Here is a 25,476-nt window from a genome sequence, read left to right on the forward strand (position 1 = left end):
TCTGCCCAGGCATCCTTTGAGGTGTCAGTGGAGGCCCGAAGCTGCCCCAGCAGACACATGGAGCATGTGTTCACCCTGCGGCCAGTGGGATTCCGGGACAGCCTGGCAGTGGGGGTCACCTATAACTGCACATGTGGCTGTAGCGTGAAGCTGAAACCGAACAGCACCAGCTGCAGCGGGAGCGGAACCTATGTCTGCGGCCTGTGTGAGTGCAACGCCGGCTACCTGGGCACCAGGTGCGAGTGCCAGGATGGGGAGAACCAGAGCGTGTACCAGAACCTGTGCCGGGAGGCAGAGGGCAAGCCGCTGTGCAGCGGGCGTGGGGAGTGCAGCTGCAACCAGTGTTCCTGCTTCGAGAGTGAGTTCGGGAAGATCTATGGGACTTTCTGTGAGTGCGACAACTTCTCCTGTGCCAGGAACAAGGGAGTCCTCTGCTCAGGTAAGTGTCACCAGCAATCACTTAGCTCTGAGCCAGGCCCAGATGCTGTTAGGACATCCTCCCAAAGCCCACCTTTCATTCCATGGTAGTAGAAAGTGTCACCACCATGGCTCTCCTTGGAGAAGACAGTGGGCAAGCCTTGCCAACCCTAGGCAGGAAGTGGGGACTAGTGTGTGGAATACAAAAGCAGAAGGCACTGCTATAAATTATGGACTCTGAGAGTTAGGGACCAGCCTGTGGGTCATCCAGCTTACTTCCCAGTTCATGCAGGACTGGTGTGCACAGCATTCCTGACAGGTAGAGATGTTCAGCCTCTTCTTGATTGCCTCCTGGGACAGGGAGCTCACTGGGGCTGGTAGTGGCCATCTGCCTCTTAGCTATTGGATTCATATCTTATTGCAGCTCCCACAACTCACAGCAAACCTGGTGGCTTAAAACAGTATACATTTATTCCATTACAGTTCTGAGGTCAGAAGTCTGAAATGGATCTCATTTGGCTAGAATCAAGCTGTGAGCGGGGCTGCACGCCTCCTAGAAGCTCCAGGGGAGTATCTGTTGCAGCCTTTTCCAGTTCCTAAAGGGCACCTGTATTCTTTGGCTTGTAGCTCCTTCCATTTTCAAAACCAGCGGAGTAGTATCTGCTTTTGTTGTCACATCCTTCTCCCTCTCCTGTGGACCCCTGTAGTTACAAGGGACCCTCAGTTGAACCCTGGGAAGTCTCCCCATCCCCAGGTCCTTAGCTTACTCACACCTGCACAATCCCTTTCACCATGTAAGGCCACACAGTGATAGGTTCTAGGGATTAGAATGTGGACATCTTTGGGGCTGCTATTTTTCCTGGCAGAATTCTTTTTTTTTTTTTAACTGAGATAGAGTCTTGCCCTGTTGCTGGAGTGCAGTGGCACTATCTCAACTCACTGCAATGTCCGCCTCCCGGGTTCAAGCAATTCTCCTGCCTCAGCCTCCCGAGTAGCTGGGATTACAGGTATCCAACACCACACCTGACTAATTTTTGTAATTTTAGTAGAGATGGGGTTTCACCATGTTGGCCAAGTTGGTCTTGAACTCCTGACCTCGAGTGATCCACCCAACTTGGCCTCCCAAAGTGCTGGGATTATAGGTTTGAGCTACCACACCCAGCCCAGAATTCCTCTTTATATTGAAGAGAAATTTGTTTCTTAATAACTTCCACCCAATGGCTCACATTCTTAAGTCCCCCTTCCACATGACAACCTGCCAAAAATCTAAAAGCTTATGTTTCTCTGTTCTCTCTTCTGATCTAGGTTAGACACCCCAAGTCTCTTCCTTCTCTGAGGGTGCTATCATTTGTGAAGAACTGAGCATGTTTCTTGTCATGCTGGATGATGAGGGCTTGGTCCATGGTGCTGCAGAGCTTTTGTTTCCTGTGATTTGGACATTCTGTTTCCACAGATGCACCCTGACAGTACCTATCTACCTACCTACCTACCTACCTACCTACCTACCTACCTATGTACCTACGTACCTTCCTCCCTCCCTCCCTCCCTCCCCTCCCTCCCTCCTTCCCTCCTTCCTTCCTTCCCCGCCTCCCTCCCTCCCTCTCTTTCTTTCTTTCTCTTTCCCTTTTTATTTTTTGGGAAGTCTCGCTCTGTCTCCCAGGCTGGAGTGCAGTGGCGTGGTCTCAGCTCACTACAACCTCCACCTCTCTGGTTCAAGTCATTCTCCTGTCTCAGCCTCCTGAGTAGCTGGGATTACAAGCACCCGCTACCACACCCAGCCAATTTTTTGTGCTTTTAAAATATAGATGGGGTTTCGCCATGTTGGCCAGGCTGGTCTCGAAGTCCTGACCTCAGGTGATCCACCTGCCTCGGCTTCCCAACGTGCTGGGATTGCAGGTGTGAGCCACCACGCCTGGCCCACCTTTTCTTTCTGTTAAATAGTCACAGAACACTCTTGAGCTTGTTTTTAACTGGGCTTCCAAAAGTTTGAGACTTTTTATTTGTTTTAATTTTTAGAACAGTGGTTCAGAGGAGAGGGACTTTTTAGTGTGTTGTGTTGGAGCACTGAATTTTCTGTATCTAAACAGAGGACTTTACATTGATTCCAGTTAAATGACGGGCTGGCAGTTCCCACTCTGGTATTGCATTCTGATTAAATACTTCAAAATTGTATCTCAAGTTTTATCCAATACCATGCCACCTGCAAAGGTAGTAAGTAAAACTGTTTTAGGCAGGGCTGTAGTTTCTTCTACACATTATTTATTCTGTGGTTTCTGGGGTTCTCTCCTTGAGAATGGTCTTCCAGTCGGGATGGGTGGGTTTGAAAGGAACTTAGGGTTCAACTGGGAAAGAAAGCCCACAGTGCCTCTGAAGCAAACCAGGACTGTGCAAGTACTCCACCATCGGGGAGGAGGAACTGTACCTCCACACAGGGTTGCACAGGTGTGGGTTAGCAAGGGAAGCTTCCTGGAGCAGAGCTTGCCGTGAGTACACCTATGGGTGCTGTGGGACCAGCATGTCTAAAATTAGAGCTGCCCTGGAAAGGGCGGGACTTAGGAATGTCATCACAGAGTAAAGCAGGTGGGAAAATCAGGATTCGACATGGCAAGCGTGCAACAGGGTCAACGCTTTCTCTATCAGAGTGATGATCAGTTGGTGTTTCAGCTGGGCGGTTCTGTCTGGTTAATAGAAAAAGTTTGGGTTCAATAGCGGCAAGCCTGGGCCTAGATCCCGTCATACCATATCTGCTAGTGTGACTTGGGCACAGAGTTGTTATAAGGAAAAAGAGATGTGTGTGAAGCACCTAGCACATTGCCTGGCACAAGAGGAAGACACTCCCAGTGCCGGCTCCTCTGTGAGTCAGTGCCACACCCTGCTGGGGACGGGTGCCCACAGCTGGTGCCCAGAGTGCAGGAGGGACCAGCCCTTCCCCAGACAGTCCCCGGGCTTTGCCTAAAAAATTCCAGGGTGGTGGAATGGAGTTTCCTTTCCTCTTGGTAGCCACAGTGAAAGCTCTAAGTAGCCTGGCAGTGTCTGTAATAGGCTTTTTTAGCAGTTTTTATCATAAAGAGATATTAGCAATCATGACAGTACTGTTCCCCCTTCCCCTTCAGGAGCCTGAAATTAACCCTCTGGTATGTCTTCACCCTAGAAGCCTGTGCGTGTCCATGCAGCCTGGGAGTAAGGGCTTCCAAGCCAGGTGCCGTGTGCACATTTCATCTCCACGGTTCATCAGGCTGCGACCTTGGTTGTCTTGCACTTTGGCTTTTCCTGTCTCATAAGATGAGCCAACACCACTTGTTTCTGCATCATTTTGAGAACTGAAGGAGAAGACAGAGAGGCATGTTGGATGATGCCTCTCTGTCTCTCTGAGACTGGCATTTCTCTGGGAAACACAAGATGAGTGGGAGATCAGGTACTAGTGACTCTCAGTGGGGAAAACTGGTCATTTTGGAAACAGGAATATTCCATAACTGAGTGAACTTTTTGGCTCAATCACCAGAACCCACAGTCCTGAGTTAATCTTGCATGACAGAATTCTGCCAGACCGCATATCCAAAAGCCCCCGCTGCTCTGTCTTTTTCTCTTTCTCTTCCCTTCACCCCATAGAATCCTGTGGGATCAGGAAATGCTCACATCATGGGGTAGAGAAACCAGAGGTTTGCCAAGCCCTTGAGGCTCCCAGGTAGATGATGCTTCAGGTTACTAACTTCCTGAGGTTGCAGAGATGGAATGTCTTTTTTTCTTCCCCACTGGAGAAGCCATAGACAATTATTAAAGAAAACTTGAAAAACACAGGGAAGTTGATGGATGTGTGGCCAGTTGGTGCTGTCCATCTTCTTGGTGACCAGGAGTAATTTGGACCATCTGGGAAACCAGACAATCAGCTCTTTTCACCCGGGCTGTTTCTTGTGCATCACTTCTGAAGCTGTGTGCTCATCAAGACCTTGCCACACAGCTGGGTGAGTAGCCTTAGGTCGAGAATATTCTGAGCAGTAGAAAGAAATTTTAAAATCATCCATAATTTCATCACTCTTATTTTAAAAGATTAGTTTATTTCCTTCTAAACTTTCTCCTAAGTTAGTGTATGTGTGTTTATGGCTGCATGCAATTTTGTATCATGTTTTTTCCCCTATAATATTATATCCTAAGGAGCACTTGAAGTCAAATTACTTTTAGTAAATTCTCAATGAGAACGTTTTGAGTGTCTTTCCATTGCACCCCCAACAAGCCTCCTCCACCTCTTCACTTTAAAAGCAACAACTAGTTGAAACATGACACTATCCAAGTCTTTCTGGAGAAAATAGTTTGTGGAGTGAGGTCATTATTGTTTGACAGTTTGGAAAGGACTTAAACTGAGCCCAGCTCCAGGAAAGACTTAATAACATATGTTCATGCCATGGCTTCTTGCACAGTGTTACAGCACCAGCCCTTCCTTGTCTCTCAAACCTTACAGCTCAGGAGGGGCTGTGAATGGATAGGTCAGGAATTCCAGTCCCTGGGTCCTTGGCACTTGTGGTCAGTGTGGGGCTCCCACTCCAGAACTGCATGCGTTAGTTTTGAGCTCTTGAGTCATGGCTACATCTGGAGTTTTTGTGGCAGGGAAGCCTGTTTCCCAGCCACCACTCTGCTCTTGAAGTTGCTGATTCAGAGACTCCCAAGCAGCTGACTTCAGCATTCCCTCACAGTTGTACACCCACTTTTCCCTGCAGCTTCTCTTGGAAGGAAATCGTGTGGTTGTGGTTTGTCTTCAGAGCGGGGTTGAGGGGTGCACTTGAAGAAGTGGCTGAGGCAGAGCTAGAGCCAGAATAGGTAGGGTCGCCCCAGAGAAACTCCTACTTCACTGGACTTTCTATCAATAGGAGGCTTACAGTCCTTGTCCCTACCAAGACAGGGCTGGGGAGAAGTGCAAGAGATTACAGGTTTGCAGTATGTTATCCGTCATCAAAATAAACAGTGAATCCTGCTGAGCAGTCTAGGGAAAAAAAAGAAAGAAAAGAGACAAAATGAACAGTGAACAAATCCGACTAAGGTCTGGAAGCAATTGAACAACTCTGTTATTTTGTGACACATTGTCACAGGAATGTGTGTGAGCTTGGGGCTCTTGTGTCTCCCCATAGTTTCTAGAGGCAGCTTGACTTAGAGAATGGTTCTGTCCAAAAACTGTCTGTGTGTGAGGAAAGCTTCCTGGGGCCATCATGAGGGTTGCTTTCCTTTTGAGTCTCGTATTGACTCTTCAGACTTTCTTTACTAATAAGTATGAGAAGCAGGGCATGTTCTGTTCATTTGTTTTTTAGTAATAGAAGATCCTTCTCAAACTTTGAGTTTCTTTGTTGGTTTCTATGCCCAAACAGTGTGTTTTCTGGGATTTGAGCTACTACCTTGTGGTACATTGCTGAGGTCAGTTTCAACCCAGATGCTTTCAGCCTTCTCTACACTTAAAATGACTGCACTGGAGCACACTGAATTATTTGCTAATGGTCAGCCTATTTCTTGGGTTCCACATAATGAGGAAAGTTAAATCAAATAGAAGGTAGAATTTTGAACAGAGCCCTTTTGGTCTCATGGCTGTAGGATCCCAAAGCACCTCAAAGTAAAAGGTCTTATGTCTCACCTTCATTTTACCCAGCATTTGAGCTGGGTAAATCTTTTATTACTATGTGGCAGGCAATTAGAAGTAAAGGGGCATCTATAGTTCTCTCCCAAACGTTACCAAAGAAAGGAAGCACAGCACTAGTAGCATAATTCCTAGTAGACCAGGGCCAGCATCCAAGCATGGGTTCTGGGTCTGGGCTAACAGTTCCCGGCAGACTTAGCAAAGTTCTGTTAACTCTGTCTGGTTAAAGGCACTCCTGAGATTAAGGCTACATTCTAGGCTTCTTGCCTCTTGCCAAACAAAACGCCCGCCATGGCAACAGTTATCCAGATGCAGTTTCAAAGTGTTTCTCACCATATCTATATTGTTTTCTTTAGAAGTGTAACTTTCACACTCAGTAGCCTGGCAGCCGTTCTGGGGCTCAGTTTGCTGCTGTATCTCTGTCATTGCAATTGGCATATTTCACAAGTGGTTTGCTACAGGACTGTCTTGAAGGTGACCTCAATGACAGAGGTTTCCAAAAGTACCATTTGTTTGTTTATTTGTTTTTATAATACAGACAGGGTCTCCCCACGTTGCCCAGGCTGGTCTTGAATTCCTGGGCTCAAAGGATCCTCCCACCTCAGTGTCCCGAAGTGCTGGAATTACAGGCGTGAGCTAAAAGTACCTTGTGAATGAACCTAGATTGGACATGTTTGATCTCCAGAAAAGGGACATCTTGGTAGGATCACCACCGCTGTGTGCCTCTGATAGGAGCACCTAGAAATAGCTTCAGGTTTTTTCACATACATTAATCTCTGCTCAATTTGTTGATGGTTACCCAGATGCTTTTAGCAAAAACAGGGATGCAAAATATATCTTCCAGAGAAAGGACCCCTCTCTCCCAAAAGAAGCCTCCAGGCGGAGCTTCAGAAACGAATGTAGCAATTTCCCTCACCTGGTAGCGTAGAAATCCTAAATATGTACATGACCATGAGGGCCAGGAGAGTCCTGTTCCATTTTGGAGTACTCAAGTATGATGGCTCTGAGAACAGAATTTGTTACAGATTTTTGTTTGTTTGTTTGTTTTTGTTTTTGTTTTTGTTTTTTTTTGAGACGGAGTCTTGCTATGTTGTCCAGGCTGTAGTGCAGTGGTACGATCTCAGCTCACGGCAACCTCCACCTGCTGGGTACAAGCAATTTTCCTGCCTCAGGCTCCCGAGTGAGTAGCTGGGATTACAGGTGCGCCCCACCATGCCCAGCTGTTTTTTGTATTTTTAGTAGAAACAGGGTTTCACCATGTTGGCCAGGCTGGTCTCAAACTCCTGACTTCATGATCTGCCTGCCTTGGCCTCCTAAGGGCCAAGGATTACAAGCCCTTAATCCTGCTGGGATTACAGGCGTGAGCCACTGTGCCTGGCCAGGATTCTTCAATAACTGTCATCATAAGGAATGAGACACCCGTGAGTGGAAGTGATATTTTGACAGGATACCATGTACAGGGTGGCTGAGGACAATGCATGTTCCTTGGGCAATGACAACACAGAAACCATGTCATCAACCAGCACAGAGATGTTTCTCCATGTGCCTTGCACAGGAGTACTGCAAAAGCCTTTGGAGGCCTCCTTATTGAATGGAAAGGAAATGGCTTTGGAATGAGACAAACCTAGATTTTTTATTATCTATCAAATAAGGAGGAAAAACCTACCCCAGAAGGGAGTTGCGAGGAACCAACAGGACAGTGTCTATAAAGCTCCTTGCACCAGGGACACTGAGTACATTTTTCTCCCAGGGCTGGGTGCAGTGGCTCAGCTATAATCCTAGCACTTTGGGAGGCCAAGGTGGTGGGTGGATTGCTTGAGCTCAGGAGTTCAAGACCAGCCTGGGTAACATAGCAAGACCCTGTCTCTACAAAAAATTAGCCAGGACTGGTGGTGTGTTCCTGTTGTCTCAGCTACTCAGGAGGCTGAGGTGAGAGGGATCGCTTGAGCCCAGGAGATGGAGGTTGCAGTAAGCAGAGATCACGCCACTGCACTCCAGCCTGGATGACAGAGCTAGATCCTATCTCAAAAAAAAAAAAAAATCCATCTGTTTCTAGCCACAGCTCAAGTTCACTTGAAAGGCAAAAAGGTACCAAAATGTAGGGCTTGATCCTATAATGAAATAATGCATCTTTTGAACTAGTCACATGAGCCAGCTGGGCTGCTCATCTCTGGAATCAGCCAGCCCCTTGCAGCTTGTGGTTGGAGAAACCACAGCTTTGGAAAAACCAGAGCTTAATAAGCATCTGATCTGAGACAATGTAGCTACAAATACAGAAACAATGATCTCTCATTGAAGGTCATTTTGTGCTAGGCAGGTTGCTGCATTCATCTCATTCAACAAAAGTTCATTGAGCATTCTTCATAAGCCAAATATTGGACTGGCTGCCAGGGATATACAGCTGGAGTTTCAGTCTTGAATTAATTTCTAAATTTTTATTGCTCCTGGAATTTTCCACTTTTTCTCTTGAAATTTTGTAGAAGTGAGGAATGGGAACATGAATCATCTTATGCTTCTGCCTTTACCATTCAGACTTCTTTGAGATCTTGAAAGACAAAAAACAGAGGGTTGGGAAGCATTTTTGAGAACCTGCCTTCTAGGTGCTCTGAGCTTAGCTTGGGAAATGGAGTTTTTCCCTGCTTTTGCTTGCTCAGATCCTGTGTCCAGAAACATCTTAAGCAGCAAATCACCTGTGATTCTGAAAATCTAAGCGTTGGACCTCCCCTCACTGTCCCCTTCCCTCTACTTAGGAAGAGAAGTTTGCAAACAATACTGTGCTGAGGGTTCTGTGCGTGCCTTTGAACTTCAGGCCTGGTCCTTAAGGTCATGAGGTTTGGCTTCTGAAGAAAATAATGACATTTAAAAAGCAAAGGAAAAGACTAGGAAGACCTCAGAATGCCGAAGATCAGATCTTAGTCATGTAGGCTTGAGGTGTGGGTGGTATTATTAGCCTTTTGATATTATAACATGTTGGAGAATTTCCCATGTTTAAACTTAAAACTGTGAGAGACCTCTGGTGGCTGAAATGGTTATTCTTAAGGCACCTTTTGTTCCATTTCTTAGGGGTTGAGCTGACACTTTGAGTTTGGTGTTGGCTTTAGGTGCTTCCACATAGTTGGTTATTCATTGATTTCTGCTGCTTAGTGCCTCTGGCGAGGTGGGGCAGGTCCAGATGGAGCTATGTTGATCTTTGGGGTGAGTGTCTGTCATGCTCAGAGCATTGACCTAAGAGCTCCACCCAGATCCAAAAGCTCCCTTGAGTCTGGAAGTTGCTCCAAGTCTGACCCACTCGAAGGTTTCCTTCCTCTTTCCAGGGCACCTTCCTGGGCTCTGACTGTTGCTCTCTGACCCAGAGGACGGAACCTGCTGTCACTCCACCCCACAGCCATCACCCCCCCAGTCTATCAAGTGAGTCCAGATGCCCCTAAGCTAAAGAAATATGCAACCCACGTTAGTATGTTACTTGTTGTCATGAAGTTGACCGTTAGCAATAGGCAAAATTATAATAATGTAAGGAGAATCTTTTTTTTTTTTTTTTTTAAAGAGACAGGGTCTTGCCCTGTAGGCTGGAGTACAGTGGTACACTCAATAGCCCACTGCAGCCTCAAACTCCTGGGCTCAAGCAGTCCTCCCTTCTCAGCCTTCCAGAGTGTTGGGATTATAGACGTGAGCCACTGCACCCAGCTGAGAATCTATTTTAATGGCCTTTTTGCTATATTGAGATCATTTCCTTGGAAACAGACAGGCTCATTTGTTAGTATTTTGCACTTATGTATCATGAGCAAGCCCTAACTGGGAGGATGTTTTTGCATTTCATGCCTTTCCTAGCAGAGCCTGTCCCACATGGTGTGACTCCTGTGCATTGCCTGCTTTGACCCTTCACATCTGGGGAAATTGAAGCCCAGAACCTATAGGGCTCCTTGTGATTTTTGATTATAGAGTCAGACTGGGAGAACCTTGCACTGCCTTTTGCAGGTAAACAATTAGCTCATTTCTACCTAAATCCACTATTTTTGATTAGCTTAAGACCCTTCCCACTACCCTGGCCCTTAACCCACATTTTTGAAGTCTTACCTTATAAGTATTCTTTCTCTCTGTCAAAATCTTAGGAAATATTTAGCCCCTGTTTTCCTAAGGGAGTTCCTCTGGGTTACGTAAGGATATGTCAGACACAGCGAAGCAGGTCTGAAGGACAAAGGTGGACCAAGTGATGAGCTGATGTGCTCATCATTTTGTGACTATGATCTCATGAAAGACACAAGCTCCTCTTAGTACTCAGTGGGTATCTGCCTGTTGTTATTGATGATGCTACACCTACAAGTGCACCTTAGCCTCTTCTCGTTTATAAAATGCTTTTGACTTGAACGATCTCATTTACTTGTTATTACTGTGCCAGGAGATTGGTGTGCTGTCACTCACCCTGCCCATGTGGGAGGCTAAGGCCGAGAAGACTGGCGTGTAGGCCCCACTCCCCACTGAAATTTTGAGCCAAAAGTCTTGACCCAAGAAAAGTCTACCTTCCCTAATCCTAGGGGGGCTGCTCTTCTTCTGAGCAACTGCTTCCCTCCATCTCATGGCTTGACTGGGGTCTGGGCAGCCAGGCTTCAGTGTGGCCTACACATGGCACATTCCAAACCACCTCCGTCCTTTGAGAATGCAGCTAGTCTCTGAACAGCGGCCAACCTGGGGTGGAATATGGGAAATGTTAACCAACCACAACACCATGACCATTTCCAGTTTGAAAATAGTAACCCTTGCATCCTGTTGCAGTGACCAAGAGGGTGGTGAGTTCACACTTTCCAGATGTGGTTGGCATGTCCCCAGAAGTGCCTGCCAGGCGGATTGGGCAGGTTAAGCCAAACCCGAGGTGTTGACCTGAAGCACCTCTGTTTCTTTTGGCTACAGCCTTCTGTTTTTCTTTCTGAATCAGCATTCTCAGGGTCCTAGAAGAGGACTATGGTTGATTTCACTCAGCTGGTTTTAGACTTCTTTGAAACTGGAAAGGTGACTTCATTAAAGAACACAGGATTTTTCCATCTCCCCTCCACTGCCTTCATCTCCCTGTGACACTGCAGCTGGGCATCAGCATTGATTTGGGGTTTTTTTGTCGTCGTTTTTTGAGACAGGATCTCACTCTCTCCCAGGCTGGAGTTGTGGTGACAGTTACCACTCACTGCAGGCTTTCACTCCCGGGCTCAAGCAGTCCTCCCACCTCAGCCTTCCAAGTAGTTGGGACTACAGACATGTGCCACCATGCCTGGCTAATTTTTAATTTTTTGTAGACATGGGGGTCTCACTATGTTGCTGAGGCTGGTCTACAGCTCTTGATTCAAGGAATCATTCCACCTTAGCCTCCCAAAGTGCTGGGATTGCAGGCATAAGCCACTGCACCCAGCTGGCATCAGCATAGAGAAATCAGGTGGCTAAGACCAGAAAGGCAAAGATAGCCTTTGAGACGGTTCTGTTGCCTTTTTTTTTGAGACGGAGTTTCACTCTTGTTACCCAGGCTGGAGTGCAATGGCGCAATCTCGGCTCACCGCAACTTCCGCCTCCTGGGTTCAGGCAATTCCCCTGCCTCAGCCTCCTGAGTAGCTGGGATTACAGGCATGCACCACCATGCCCAGCTAATTTTTTGTATTTTTAGTAGAGACGGGGTTTCACCATGTTGACCAAGATGGTCTCGATCTCTTGACCTCGTGATCCACCCGCCTTGGCCTCCCAAAGTGCTGGGATTACAGGCTTGAGCCACCACGCCCGGCCCTGTTGCTTTTTACAATGGAGTCTTAGCTTTCTAGCCAGTATCATCAACTCAGAAAGTTAATGTTGAGGTTTGGAGAACCTTGACTTAAGGCAACATCACCTTTTTTTTTTTTTTTTTTTATAGTAGTGGTATTTTGCCACTCAGATACAGAATGCCCCATGTGGTCCAGCTGATGAAGGACAAAGGGTGAGGGGCTTGTCAGGGCATTGCCTGTTGGGAAACACCATCAGCTGACTGCTGGTTTGTTGACAATATGCCACAGACAGAGGAGCAGCTGTCCCTGAGACTAAAGATGCAACATTGTTTGCGTCTCTAAAGAGCCTTTTGCTGGAGAAATTCAAACAATGTGCAAGAATAGTGGGGTACACAAGGCTGTGATTTCTGTGTGACTACAAGCATGTTCTGCCAGAGGAAAGATAATTCTTAATCAACGTTTTCTCACGTTACCCTGAAGTCTCTGGGTTTCTGGACATTTGTTAAGAATCTGAAATACCTCAAGAATCACATTTGCTCCTCAGGTATTAATAATACTCCTGTTTTTTCTAATGTCCAGCATTGGTTGTCTTCCCCCAGGATTTGAGGTTTGTCCTGACAATGTTCTCAGCCACAACCGACCACTAGCATGTTCTGAGCATCCTCTACATGCCTGACACCATGTTAGGTGTGGGGCACAGGCTTTGATTGTGTGGTGGATTTGTAGGCTGATGAGATGAGGCAGACCAGCAAACAAGTCCATCAGTGTGCTAAGTGATTCTGTAACTGTCTCTTAACTAAGTCTTTGGTCAGCTTTTGAACATTCCCAGGTCTGTTTAATCACCTTTTTTTTTTTTTTTTTATTGAGACACAGTCTCACTCTGTTGCCCAGGCTAGAGTGCAGTGGTACAGTCTTGGCCCATTGCAACCTCCGCCTCCTGGGTTCAAGCGATTCTCATGTCTCAGCCTCTGGAGTAGCTGGGATTACCAGTGTCCGCCACCATACCTAGCTAATTTTTGTGTTTTTAGTAGAGACAGGATTTTGTCACGTTGCCCAGGTTTGTCTCAAACTCCTGACCTCAAGTGATCTGCCTGCCTCAGCCTCCCAGAGTGCTGGGATTACAGGCATAAGCCACCATGCCCGGACTATTTAATCTTCAAATATTTAAAAAAAAAAAAAAAGAAAGAGAAAAGAAGGGATCACTCACTATGAGCTCCTCTTTCCTCCATAATTACAACCATATTCTTTTTTTTTTTTTTTTTTTGAGATGAAGTTTCGCTCTTGTTACCCAGGCTGGAGTGCAATGGTGCGATCTCGGCTCACCGCAACCTCCGCCTCCTGGGTTCAGGCAGTTCTCCTGCCTCAGCCTCCCGAGTAGCTGGGATTACAGGTACACGCCACCATGCCCAGCTAATTTTTTGTATTTTTTGTAGAGACGGGGTTTCACCATGTTGACCAGGATGGTCTCGATTTCTTGACCACGTGATCCACCTGCCCTGGCCCCCCAAAGTGCTGGGATTACAGGCTTGAGCCACCGCGCCTAGCCATATTCTTTTTTTTGAGAAGGAAGTTCACTCTTGTCACCCAGGCTAGAGTGCAATGGTGCAATCTTGGCTCACTGCAACCTCTGCCTCCTGAGTTCAAGCAATTCTCCTGCCTCAGCCTCCCGAATAGCTGGCATTACAGGCATGCACCAGCACACCCGCCTAATTTTTGTATTTCTAGTAGAGATAGGGTTTCACTATGTTGGTCAGGCTGGTCTCAAACTCCCAACCTCAGGTGATCCACCCAGCCTGTCAAAGTGCTGGGATTACAGGCATGAGCCACCATGCCCAGCCCACAGCTACATCCTTAAAACAATTGTCCATACTCGCTGCCTTCCTTCACTGCCCCGCTCTTAGTCTTTAACTCAGTCTAATTTGGATTCAGTCCCGTGACTCCACTAAAATAGATCTTCCCAGATGCCCTGTGACCTTGTCTGGATATATCTCATGGGCTCTCAGCCCTCATCGTACTTGAGTTCTCAGCTGTAGTGGACTCTGTTGACCATGCCCTCCTTGAAATGCTCTCTTTGCATAGTGGTTAGGAGTATGGGCTTCTGGTTAAACAGATGTGGTTTAAATTCCAGCCCTGCCACCTGCTTGCTGTGTGGCTTTGGATCACTTACTTGGCTTCTCTGTGCCTCATTTCCACATCTGTAAAAATTAGAGTAATAATTATACCACAACATAGCTTTATTACTGGGGGGACTCATGAATCAGATAAAATCCATGTAAAATGCTTAGATTCATGCCTAGCCTATTGTAAGAATTCCATAAAGTTTTACTATTATTAAGAGATTTTAATGACTTTTATCTCAGTGGAATTACAAGTTCCCAGAAGGCAGTAAACATTGAAGTAAAACATACATTTCTCTGTTGCACACTGACTAAGAATATCCCTGATCCTGTAAGACAGACAAGGCACTATTCCTCTTTTATTGGTGAGGAATGTGGGCCACTGCCCAGAGCTAGCAGATACGTAGGTGAAGTTGCATGGGAGCACCAGCTCAGAGAACTGGCAGGTCCGAGGAGTTGCACAGTGGAGGGACAAAGATAGGACCGAGGAGAGCAGGGGAGATGTTCCACCAAAGCTGAGTTCCAGGGATGGTTTAAGCAAGGGAGAGCTGTGCTTTCTTTGTGAGAGAAATAGCCTTAGTTGGCAAATTCTCCAGACTGTAACTCCTCCTGGGCATGATAATGCTGTGTTTACAGGCGCAGGAAACCTATAAAAGAACAAAACTTTTCCAGAGCAACTTCTCTCTTGTCCTTGGAGGTGTATTTAGTTGCTGCTGAGGTGCCGGGACCCAAGCTGAGATCCCTTGTGAGGGAGCTGGGAACACGACCTGTGCGTTTCAGAAATCTCTGTTCTTTACTTTTTCTAGAATTAAGGTCAGGGCACGGAGGGGAGAGGGAAAATAGTGGGATGGGCACATTCCCATGGGGACCAGGCTGGGAGACACCAGGCAGCACAGGCCGGGCGGGGACATATGAGGGCATGGGAGGACAAGGGGTCTGTTACGTAACCCCAACCTGCTTGTCAGCAAAGAGCCAGGAATAGCGCTTCTTAGGAGGGATTTCCCCCCAGGAAATCTTCAGAGCCCTAGACAGAGGCCACAGCCCTCAGCAGCTTATATATATGTTTGACCACAGACAGCCGTCCGGGCTCTGGCTGGCTCTGGTGCTCCAGAGAGGACTGTGGTTGACCCAGCATGTGAGCACCAAGCCAGTCTATTGCCGAGCTCTCCCCAGGTCTGTGTCCCCGAGCTCTCTCCCGCCGCGTCCCAGCTGCCCCATCCCGCCAGAGTCACATGCCCCCAGCCACACAGACACCAGCGACCTGAAGCACAGAAGTGGCTGGCTTGGCTTCCTGCTCTGCTTATGACAGTTGTTGGAGAGTTCCAGAGGCCGGGCCCAGGTTCTCACACAGAGTGGTCTAGGGCACACATGAAATCTGACTTTGGGTGATGGAGAAATTACCTCCTGTAGGTAAAGGCTTCCAGCTACACTCCTTCTATGTCTTTGAACCATTTCCTGTTTACATGGCTGTGTGTGGAGGGGAAGAGGAAGGAGGAGGGCATGCTGTCGGGGAGAGAGGAGGGTCCCCTGGGGGATGTGAGGAGAGTGGGGAAACATGGGGGGCAGGGAGCTGGGGACACTCTGAGAGGTGGAAACTGAAAGGAGCCAATGAGAGGAAGCAGGAGGAAGTGAGTGTGTGTGCAGGAGACACTGACCACGGGCATGGGGGAGGGGGACAGGCCGTGAGAAGAGAGAGAGGCGGCCCTCCTGTCTCAGGCTCTGAGCCCTGTCCTCCCTCCTCAGCCTTCTGTGAGCCAGAATGGACTCCCGGAGGGGATGGAGCTGCACGGAGGGAAGCCAGGGAAGCCACAGTACATTCCACAGCTAGTGGAAACTATTTTTGAGCCAGCTATGGAGAGATGATTTGTACCCTGAGGGTCTGACATCTGCCTGGTTAGAATGCTGAGCTGGGTGAGGAGGGGAAGAAGATAACTCCTCCTCATTTCTGCCCCATCCCAAGCTGGCTCCTTCCTTTCTCCAGCCCTGCTGTGTCCTACTAGCCCTCTGTGGTCACCCATGGCTGCCCTGGGCCTCTGCAGACCCAGAGTGGCGTTTGGGGGTGAATGGAGCAGTGGTTTTGTTCTGGGCCAGAGCTGAGGGTCCCCTGCCCTGCCTCAGAGGCCCCGCTGAGGGTCCCTGTACCCTGCTCTGGCATGCCTCAGGGAGCTCCCAGGCAGGGTCCAAGGGGTCCTCTGTGGTATGAGTCTCACTGCCAAGGCTCAGACTGGCCAAGCAGCTCCCTCAGGCCCTGAGTGTTTTCAGTCCAGGGTGTTCTTGCTTCGGACTGAGCATGGCCTAGGTAACCTTATAGGGCCCTTTAGCCCTGGAAGTCTCAGATTCAGGCTGAAAAAAAGGGTGCCCCTGTGCATCCTCCAAAAAGGTCTGTGCCATGCTCCCCGCACACCCCACCGTGATAAGGCAGTGATATTTACTGAGCCAGCACTGTTCTTTTTTTTAAGTTTTTTATATTGTACTTTAGGTTCTGGGGTACATGTGCAGATCATGCACTATTGTTGCATAGGTACATACATGGCAAGGTGGTTTGCTGCCTTCCTCCCCATCGCCTATATCTGGCGTTTCTCCCCATGTTATCCCTCCCCACCCTCCCCACCCCCCACTGTCCCTCCCCTAGTCTCTCCCAACTGACCCCAGTGTGTGATGCTCCCCTCCCTGTGTCCACGTGTTCTAATTGTTCAACAACCGCCTATGAGTGAGAACATGCAGTGTTTGATTTTCTGTTCTTGTGTCAGTTTGCTGAGAATGATGGTTTCCAGATTCATCCATGTCCCTATGAAAGACACGAACTCATCGTTTTTTATGGCTGCATAGTGTTCCCTGGTGTATATGTGCCACATTTTCTTTATCCAGTCTATTGTTGATGGACATTTGGGTTGGTTCCAGGTCTTTGCTGTTGTAAACAGTGCCTCAGTGAACATACGTGTGCAAGTGTCTTTATAATAGAACAATTTATAATCCTTTGGATATATACCCAGTAATGGGATCGCTGGGTCAAATGGGATTTCTATTTCTGGGTCTTTGAGGAATCGCCACACTGTCTTCCACAATGGTTGAACTAATTTACACTCCCACCAACAGTGTAAAAGTGTTCCTATTTCTCCACATCCTCTCCAGCATCTGTTGTTTCCAGATTTTTTAATGATCGCCATTCTAACTGGTGTGAGGTAGTATCTCAATGTGGTTTTGATTTGCATTTCTCTGATGACCAGTGATGATGAGCATTTTTTCGTATGTTTGTTGGTTTCATGTATGTCTTCTTTTGTAAAGTGTCTGTTCATATTCTTTGCCCACTTTTGAATGGGCTTGTTTGTTTTTTTCTTGTAAACCTGTTTTAGTTCTTTGTAGATTCTAGATATCAGCCCTTTGTCAGATGGGTAGATTGCAAACATTTTTTCCGGTTGCCGGTTCACTCTAATGATTGTTTCCTTTGCTGTACAGAAGCTCTGGAGTTTAATTAGATCCCATTTGTCTATTTTAAGCCAGCACTGTTCTACATGCCTTAGAAAGGTTAAGCAAGCTAACTCACACAATAGCCCTACCAGCAAGGCATTTTTACAAGCCCCATTTAAAAGCGAGGAAACCATACAAAGGGGTGAAACGGCAGCCACTGCTGAGAAATAGCAAGTTCAGGAGGCCTGGGCACCCTGATTCCAGAAACCCTGTGCTAACCACTGCACCCCCCTGTCCCCTTTTCCAGGTGGTTCTTCATATCCCAGCTCTGTTTTCCACCGCCCATGTTCCTTGGTGAACAGGCTCCTCTTCATCCTCAGCCTTATGCAGAACTCCCTGCCCCCTCCTTCTCCTGGGTCTGTTAGTCTCTGAGAGCACAGGGTAGGGAGAGGTTGGGGAGGCTGGTGACAGGCGGAGGGGGTGCCTCCCACACCCAGGTCCCACGTTTCTCGCCCCCCACCCCCAGCAGTACCTTTGGCTCTTTGCTTTGCATCCCCTTTGCTCCCTCTCCTCTTCTGAGGTTGTGCCATCCCTTAACCTCCTGGTCACTTAACCTCCTGGTCACCCCTGCATTCCCTGAAGACCTTGGTCTTGCCTCACACTCTTACCCTCTGCCCTGAGTTCCCTGTGGACAAGCTGTATTACATGTGGGTGTCCGAGTTCCTAGACCGTCTGCTCCAGTGGCACCCGCAGCAACACCAGCTCCCATGTCCTGATATTGCATGTGCCAGATAGCACAATATACTTGCAATAGCGCTGATGGTTCTGACAGCATTCCTGCAAGGGGCGCATTATCTCCACTGACACAGGAGGAAATGGGTCATCAAAGTTTGGGGACCTGCCCAAGGTGACCCAGGGAGCTGAACTAGCTCCAGCCCATGCTCTCAGTTTGTTGCAGCTGGTCACCGTGTTTCCCTGAACTCCTCTGCTGTTGGAATGTAAGACTTCGGCATCTCCCCATGGCCACACCCTAGCCCTGAGCCCAGCCTCTCCTTCCTCCCACTCCATCTCTACTGTGATCTCTTCAGAGTTTGCCATTCCCTTGATTCCTTCATTTCCCCACCCTGCCCGTACTTTCTCCTGAATCTCTTTAATCTGAAAATGTTCAAATGTATCCCATCTGCAAAATCCCCCATTCTCCTTGTGCCCCATCTCCCCCATCCCCACACAACTAGGTTACCTACGGGAGGTGCCTACACTCACTGTCACCACCTCCTCACCCGCTGCAGGCTGGATTCTGCCCTCACTGGTTTGTGGTGCAGCCTTGTAGCTGCTTTAGGATCTGCCTTCCTTGACCTCCACAGAGTGTTGATGGGGGCATTCCTCTCACATCTCCCTGGGCTTACAGGCCACTGGCTGCACTCCTTCCAGCCTCCCAGCCTGCCCCTTCCTCTAAATGGCCAGCATTCAATTTTATAAGAGGAGATGAGGGGCTGTGTCTTGGCCCATAGCCCACACAAGTGCTGTTTTGCTGATGGAAAGCTGTTTCTATAATGCTGAAAATCTGTATAAATAGACACATTTACAACTTCCTGTCCATTTGGCCATCGATCACTTTAACAAAGATACTAATAATAACTTGCATATGTAGCAATTCACAGCTTGCACAGGGATTTCACACATCCTTCAATATCCCTATCTATGTGTAATGAAAATATCTTTTCTGTGGGCATCATTAAATTTAACTCACTTTGCCAAGGTAGACGTTAGTTTTGTTTTGATGGAGGTCCTCTGAACACTGTCAGCCAGGATGTTATTCCAAATCCCCGTGATGGTGACTGATAGGTTATTGATCCTTGGGACAGGGCCAAATGACCCTGGTCGTTTTAATGACACCTGTTCCTCCTAGGATATTAGGAGAGGCCGGGCTGACCAGAAGATGCCAGCAATCTTTGAGCATGCAGGCTGAGGGAAAGGCAGGTTGAGGCCAACTGCGGGAGCTGAGACATTTGGATTAGGATAAAATGTGACCAGGCCTTTGTGGCTTTTGACTGTGTGGGTCAGGCTTTCTAAAGGAGTCTTGGAAGCTTGAATCCAAGGTGGCCAGTAGTTGTGACTTGATGGCCAGCTCCCACCACTTAGTAGAACCTACTTGGAGGACTGTGTTGAGGATTCTGAGGCCAAGCCCAGGCCCGTTGGAGAAGACTCCTATGAGGAGACGGTGATGTCTGCCACAAGTGTGGAGGAGTTGTGCAGAGGCTTTGCCATCGCTGCTGTAGGCTGTCTCTGAAAGGCAGGGAACTACCCAAGGTAAACTCAACTGGGACTATTATCAGAGTCACGAAGAACAAGTATTCTGGCGGCTTCAGCAACTGCATCAAGTGTGAAGCCTGCGGCTTATTTTCTGGTTTGGCTGTCTAGGGCTATGCTTTGCAGTCATCAAATATTGGAGGCCAAAAAGCCATGTAAATGAAGGTTTTTCCGATGTCCCATAGCCCCTCCATGGCTCCCACTGGCTCATCCCCAGAAGCAGGCTGGGCCCCACGCATTGCTGCTTTCCTGGCTGCTACTGGGTGGGCTCAAGGGTGGTAGGAAGCTTTCAGGAATGGCCAGCAGCTCTGGCTGTGTGTCCTGTCCCTCTCCAAGGAATGGTGGTGACCTCTGGTGAGTCACCAGCTCCCACCTTCTCTTACCCTTGACTCCTCCTAACTCCTCTTCTTAAGCCCTAGATTGGGGCACACTCAACCACCTTGACCTTGGGCTGTGCTGTGGAACTCTCAAGCCTGTAAGATATCAGACATACCCAAAGCAGCTAGGCTTCCCCACCCCCCAGCCATCCCGGGGGGAAGTGCAGAGCAGCAGGCACCCTGGCTGGCTCACTGCCCCTCTTCAGCCAGCAGGCCTTTACACAGGGAAGGCCAGTTACCTCAGCACACATGCCTCACCCCACGCCCAGGCCCTTCAGCAAAAGAATAGGCTACCTCCTCTCCAAACCCTTGACACTTTGGCATATTGTGCCATATTACATTTGGAAATTTTATGGTGCTGCCAACAACAATTGGAGTCGGGAAGAAAACAATGCCTGCCTGGCCTCTGTGCCATCTTTGTAGCTTGGGAATATAGCACTGAGCATGCCTCTTACTTTTTGTATGTTTGTGTTTATGGGATGGTATGATAGACAAGCCACTGGAGCATTCCAGAGCCGTATTAAGTATACCCCTGGCGTGCACCAGTGTCTGCAACTCACTGTAATGCATCTTTAAAAATACGATTGGTGGATGGGCAGACAGGTAGATAGACATGCAGTGATGCAATGTGTCACATGTGAAGGGAAGGTCTAGGTGGGGAGGAGATGTATGTGCACTGCACAGTCCTTTCAATTTTGCTGCAGGTTTTGAAGTTTTCCTAATAAAATGTTGGAGGGGAAATGATCCCCTGACAGTGAGCTATTTAAACCAGGCTCTTGGCCAATGTGGTCCCTGAGACCAGAGAGGGAGGGAGGTGGGTGGATTGGATCCATTTCACCTGTGAAGACTCCCTGTGGGGAGTTCCTGCTGCCAAGGCTCAGAAGTGGTGCTGGTCCCAGACAGGTAAGAGGGGCGGGGCTACCCTCTCCCTCCCGGGGATGAGCTGGTGCTGCCCATTCCCCCAGCCTCCGCTCTGGCGCAGTGGGACACCGCTCCTTCCAGTGGCTTACCCCTCATATTCCCGCATCCACGAAGTTAAGACTGCATTCCACAGCCACTTCCAGGTCTGAGTCTGGCTTTCCTCGCCTCTTCTGGAGGGCTTGCCATCTGCCTCAGTGCTGCCTGTGACAGGGGAGGGCACCTGCTCAGCACACATTTGCTGTGGCTCTGAGCCCTCTGGGTAAGCGAGAGGCTGTCTGAGCACGGGAGGGTTGGGAAGCTTGGCTGTCCAGATGGTCTTCCTGCCACCTACAGGTTCTGGACACTAGAGAGTGGACAGAACCAGGGAAAGCAAGGGCAGGAAGTTAAGTGGCAGGTGAAGAGGCTTTCTGGAGTTGAGTCCTGACCTACATTATTTTGTGGGTCCCACATGGTGGTGGTTCCAGGGAAGGTGCTGGGATCCAGTTAACAAGCCAGGTAGCTGACTCAGATATAGTAGTAAAATGTAAAGACTCCCCACCCCACCCCGCCTCTCCAGGTGGTGCTCAGCAAATGAAACTCTTCGTTGTATTAATATCAGCCTTCACATAATGGCATTAGGGAAAAAAATAATACAAAGTTGATTTTTTTTTAAAATGCCAGTTGTAGCACTGTGTTCTGCCTCTCACTGTGTAGAAAATGGAGAATACACTGTCAGGCCCTTGGTCCCTTGGAAGATGGCACTATCTAGTCTTCACAGTCCAGCATGCTCACACTCCAACACACACACTTCAACACACCCTCACACACACACACTCCAACATCATACACACTCAGACTCTCACACTGAAATAGACTCACACACACCCCACACACTTGCACTCCAACACACACTCTTGCAGCCTCAAACTCACACTTCACACACATGCACACTTGCACCCAAACACAAACATACACAAATACTTCCTCACGGACACTTGCACTCAAACACACACTCATACCCACACTCAGACACATGAGTGTGACACACACATTCTGCTGAGCCAAGTGATTCTCCTGCCCCTCACACCTTTGAGACAGTGCCTGCCTCTCCACCCTTGCAGACTATGGAGAGGACTCCCAAGGAAGGACCAGGACATACCCTGCAGGTTCTCATCCTGGCTGAGTGTGCTCATAGGAGGCAGTGGACCCTGGGATTTAGACCATGGACCCTGGAGCCAGCCTCTGGGTTCGGGCCCTGGCTCTGCTGCCACTAGCTGTGTGACTGTCAACCACTGCATCATCTTTCTGGGTTCACCCCTCATATAACAAGGACAATAATGCCTGCCCCATAAGTCGCTGTGCGGATTCATCTTTCTACGTGTAAGGTGCTCATACAGGAAACACTGGTGAGTGTTAGCTGCTGCTGCTGTTCTCAGCATCTGGTCCTAAATCATCGTCTCTGGGCTTGGGGTACCTGAGCAGGAATTCAGGAATTCCTAACCAGGACTCAGGAAGAACAACTGTGTTTTCTGCTGTGGCTGTAACAGATGACTGTAGATTTAGTGACAAAGCAACACAGATTTATTCTCTTATAGTTCTGGAGGTCAGAAGCCTGAAATCATTTTCACTGGGCTAACATGGAGGTGTCAGCAGGCTGCACTCCCCCAGAGGCTCCCAGGGAACATCCGCTTCCTGGCCTTTCCAGCCTCCAGAGCTGCATTCCTTGTGTTCCTTGGCTCTTGGCATCCTCCCCATCTTCAGGCCAGCAGCCAGCATCATGCTTCTGTTGTCTCATCGCCACCTTCCTCTGTAGTCCAGTCTCTTTCGGTCTCCCTCGCTCCCTCTCCGAAGAACCTCGGTGATTACATTTAGGGCCCACAGAGACAATCCAGGAGACTCCCCTATCTCCGAACCCTTAACTTAATCTCATCTGTGAAAGCTCTTTTGTGCTGTAAGGTAACACTGACATTCTGGGGATTGGAGTGGGAACATAGTTGGGGGCCATTATTCACACAGCTGAGGCAGGAGGAAGCTCCCCTGGGCCCTGGCCCTGTGGCCCAACTTGACCAAGTTCTGGGCCAACCTGGGGCACCAGTCTAGACCCAGCCTGGCTACACCAGCTGCCAAGGTCCTCTGCTGTCCCTTCATGCCAGTTCTAGGCCCTCTATCTCCCCAAATAGGCTCTGAGGGCAGAGTTGGTGTTCCATCCTCTGCTGAATCCCAGTCCTGACAGGTGGGGCACCAAATGGTTATGTGCTCATGTGTAAAGGTGAGCAGGCGCTGATGTGCCACATGTATCCTTTTAGGCCATGGCGAGTGTCACTGCGGGGAATGCAAGTGCCACGCAGGTTACATCGGGGACAACTGTAACTGCTCGACAGACATCAGCACATGCCGGAACAAAGATGGCCAGATCTGCAGTGACCGCGGGCACTGTCTCTGTGGGCAGTGCCAGTGCACAGAGCCGGGGGCCTTTGGGGAGATGTGTGAGAAGTGCCCCACCTGCCCGGATGCATGCAGCACCAAGAGGTACTGGTTTCACCAACAGCCCCACCTTACTTCTCACCCAGGCCAGGCCTGTGGTCCCTCTGGGCAGTCCTCAGGGCCAGCCAGCCTCCACTCCCCACCTCCGGAATCTCCCACCCAGCCAGCCTCACTGGGGAGCGGCACTCTTACTAACAGTAACTGAAACTGTGGCTTTCAAATGCTGGTTTCATAAGGGTTTTGTAAGAAAACAAAAACAGAACAAGAAATACAAAACTGCTACTCCATTCCTAAACATCTTTAGAAATCACAAGATCACAGAGTGAAATGAAATTCAGCTGGTGTTGGCACCAAAAACAGCACCTTCTCAGAGCCTTGAGTGTGTGCTACTGTGTGCTTTCACAAGAGAATACTTTCACAAGTGCAAGTCTTTTTTCAGATGAATTCAATCCCCCACACTGATATCTCCCAGACAGTGTTTCACAGAACCCCTGTGGGAAATGCTGACAAAATGTCATCAGGAAGTAAATTGGAGAGGGGCCGGGTGCGGTGGCTCACACCTGTGATCCCAGTACTGTGGGGGGCCGAGGTGGGTGGATCACTTAAGGTCAGGAGTTTGAGACCAGCCTGGCCAACATGGTGAAACCCCTTCTCTACTAAATATACAAAAATTAGCTGGGTGTGGTGGCACATGCCTGTAATCCCAGCTGCTCCGGAGGTAAAGGCAGGCAAATGGCTTGAACCCAGGAGGCAGAGATTGCGAGATGGTGCCACTGCACTCCAGCCTGGGCAACAGAGTGAGACTCGATCTCAAAAAATAAATAAATAAAGAAGAAGAAGAAGATAATTGGAGAGAAAGGCACCCGACCTGCATAAGGCATGCCGGAAACCACTGCAGTGGCTTTTAAATTTTCTGCTCCATTTATATAGATAATAGAACGTGGGCTCTGTGCTGCTGCTGAATGCACAGATTGTCTAGACCCGGGCCCCCACCTTCACTGACTCAGCCACGGCCTCCCATAGCTGTGCTGACCTCCTCCTGCTCAGCCCTGCAGGCTCCGCCACAGTGCTAATGAGAGGGAATTACAGAATGATGACCCTGGAAAGCAGAAGTGACATTTGCTCTTGGAGTTTCCTGGAGAAGCAGCTGTGTCATCATTATCCATGCTAAGGAGGCAGAGACACAGGATCAGAAACAAACCATAATACAAACGTCGCTTCTCTTTGGCTGAGGAACACATCTGTGATTTTTCTCTTGGCAGATTTCCCTTCTAAATGTCTGGCTCGGGCTGATAATGAAATGAGTTCATGCTCTCTGCGCCTCAGCGGCTGCTGGTCAGTCTGTGCTCAGAAACATTCTGGGTGGCAGAACCCCTGGTTGGACATTTGCCATAAATAATCCAGGCATGGGTAATTGAAAGCTGGCTGCAGATGGAGAGACAAGATAGACAGGGCTGAGTTTTAATGTGTTTAATTCGAGGGGATAGGGGAGAGTAAGGAAGAAAACAAACATCTGCTCAGACGTGCTAAGAGCAGAGAAAAAACAGATCCAAGTAGAAACAGCCCGGAGAGGGTTAGGACCCTGGATCTGGAGCCCGGATAGCTGTGGCTATCCCAGCACGGAGTCAGCCATTAGCCACGTTTTGTGCCTGAGGGAGGTGCCCCCACGTCCCGCAACCAGCCGCAGAACCTTTCTGAGTCTCTGCTCCCAGTCCTTGGGGCACACTAGGCTAATGGGGAGTGGGGGCCAAGCTAGGACAATACACATGGAACCCATTAAACGAGCCTTGCCTTCCTATGGAGCAGCGGGCAGTGGAGGATTGGCTTTAGATCAGCTGAAAGGCCCAGGGGGAACCAGCTATAGCTTTAAATGTTTAAAGCATCTATTTCCTAGAAGATGTGGACTTAATAATGTATTATTTATTACACAATGTCAAGGGAGCAAGGAAAGCAAAGAGATGCCATAAGAGAATGTCACAATTCCTTCTTTTTATCTTTTTTTTTTTTGAGACAGGGTCTCACCCAGGCTGGAATGCAGTGGCACCATCATAGCTCACTGCAGCCTTGAACTCCTGGGCTCAAGCAATCCTCCTGCCTTAGCCTCCTGTGTA

At 48.7% G+C, this 25,476-nt stretch overlaps 1 protein-coding gene across 2 annotated transcripts in view; it reads left to right on the top strand.

Moving 5' to 3' along the window:
* The window catches only part of ITGB5 (integrin subunit beta 5), a 125,686-nt gene that overhangs the window by 91,355 nt on the left and 8,855 nt on the right, over nucleotides 1-25,476 (top strand). For both annotated transcript variants that reach the window (XM_002758724.7, XM_054246253.2), the window contains exons 10-11: nucleotides 10-439; nucleotides 23,188-23,410. In XM_002758724.7, coding sequence (XP_002758770.3) covers nucleotides 10-439; nucleotides 23,188-23,410 — 653 coding nt within the window. The remainder of the gene's footprint in view (nucleotides 1-9; nucleotides 440-23,187; nucleotides 23,411-25,476) is intronic.

The sequence above is a fragment of the Callithrix jacchus genome, chromosome 15 (genome assembly GCF_049354715.1).
Source record: "Callithrix jacchus isolate 240 chromosome 15, calJac240_pri, whole genome shotgun sequence".
Taxonomy (NCBI): domain Eukaryota; kingdom Metazoa; phylum Chordata; class Mammalia; order Primates; family Cebidae; genus Callithrix; species Callithrix jacchus.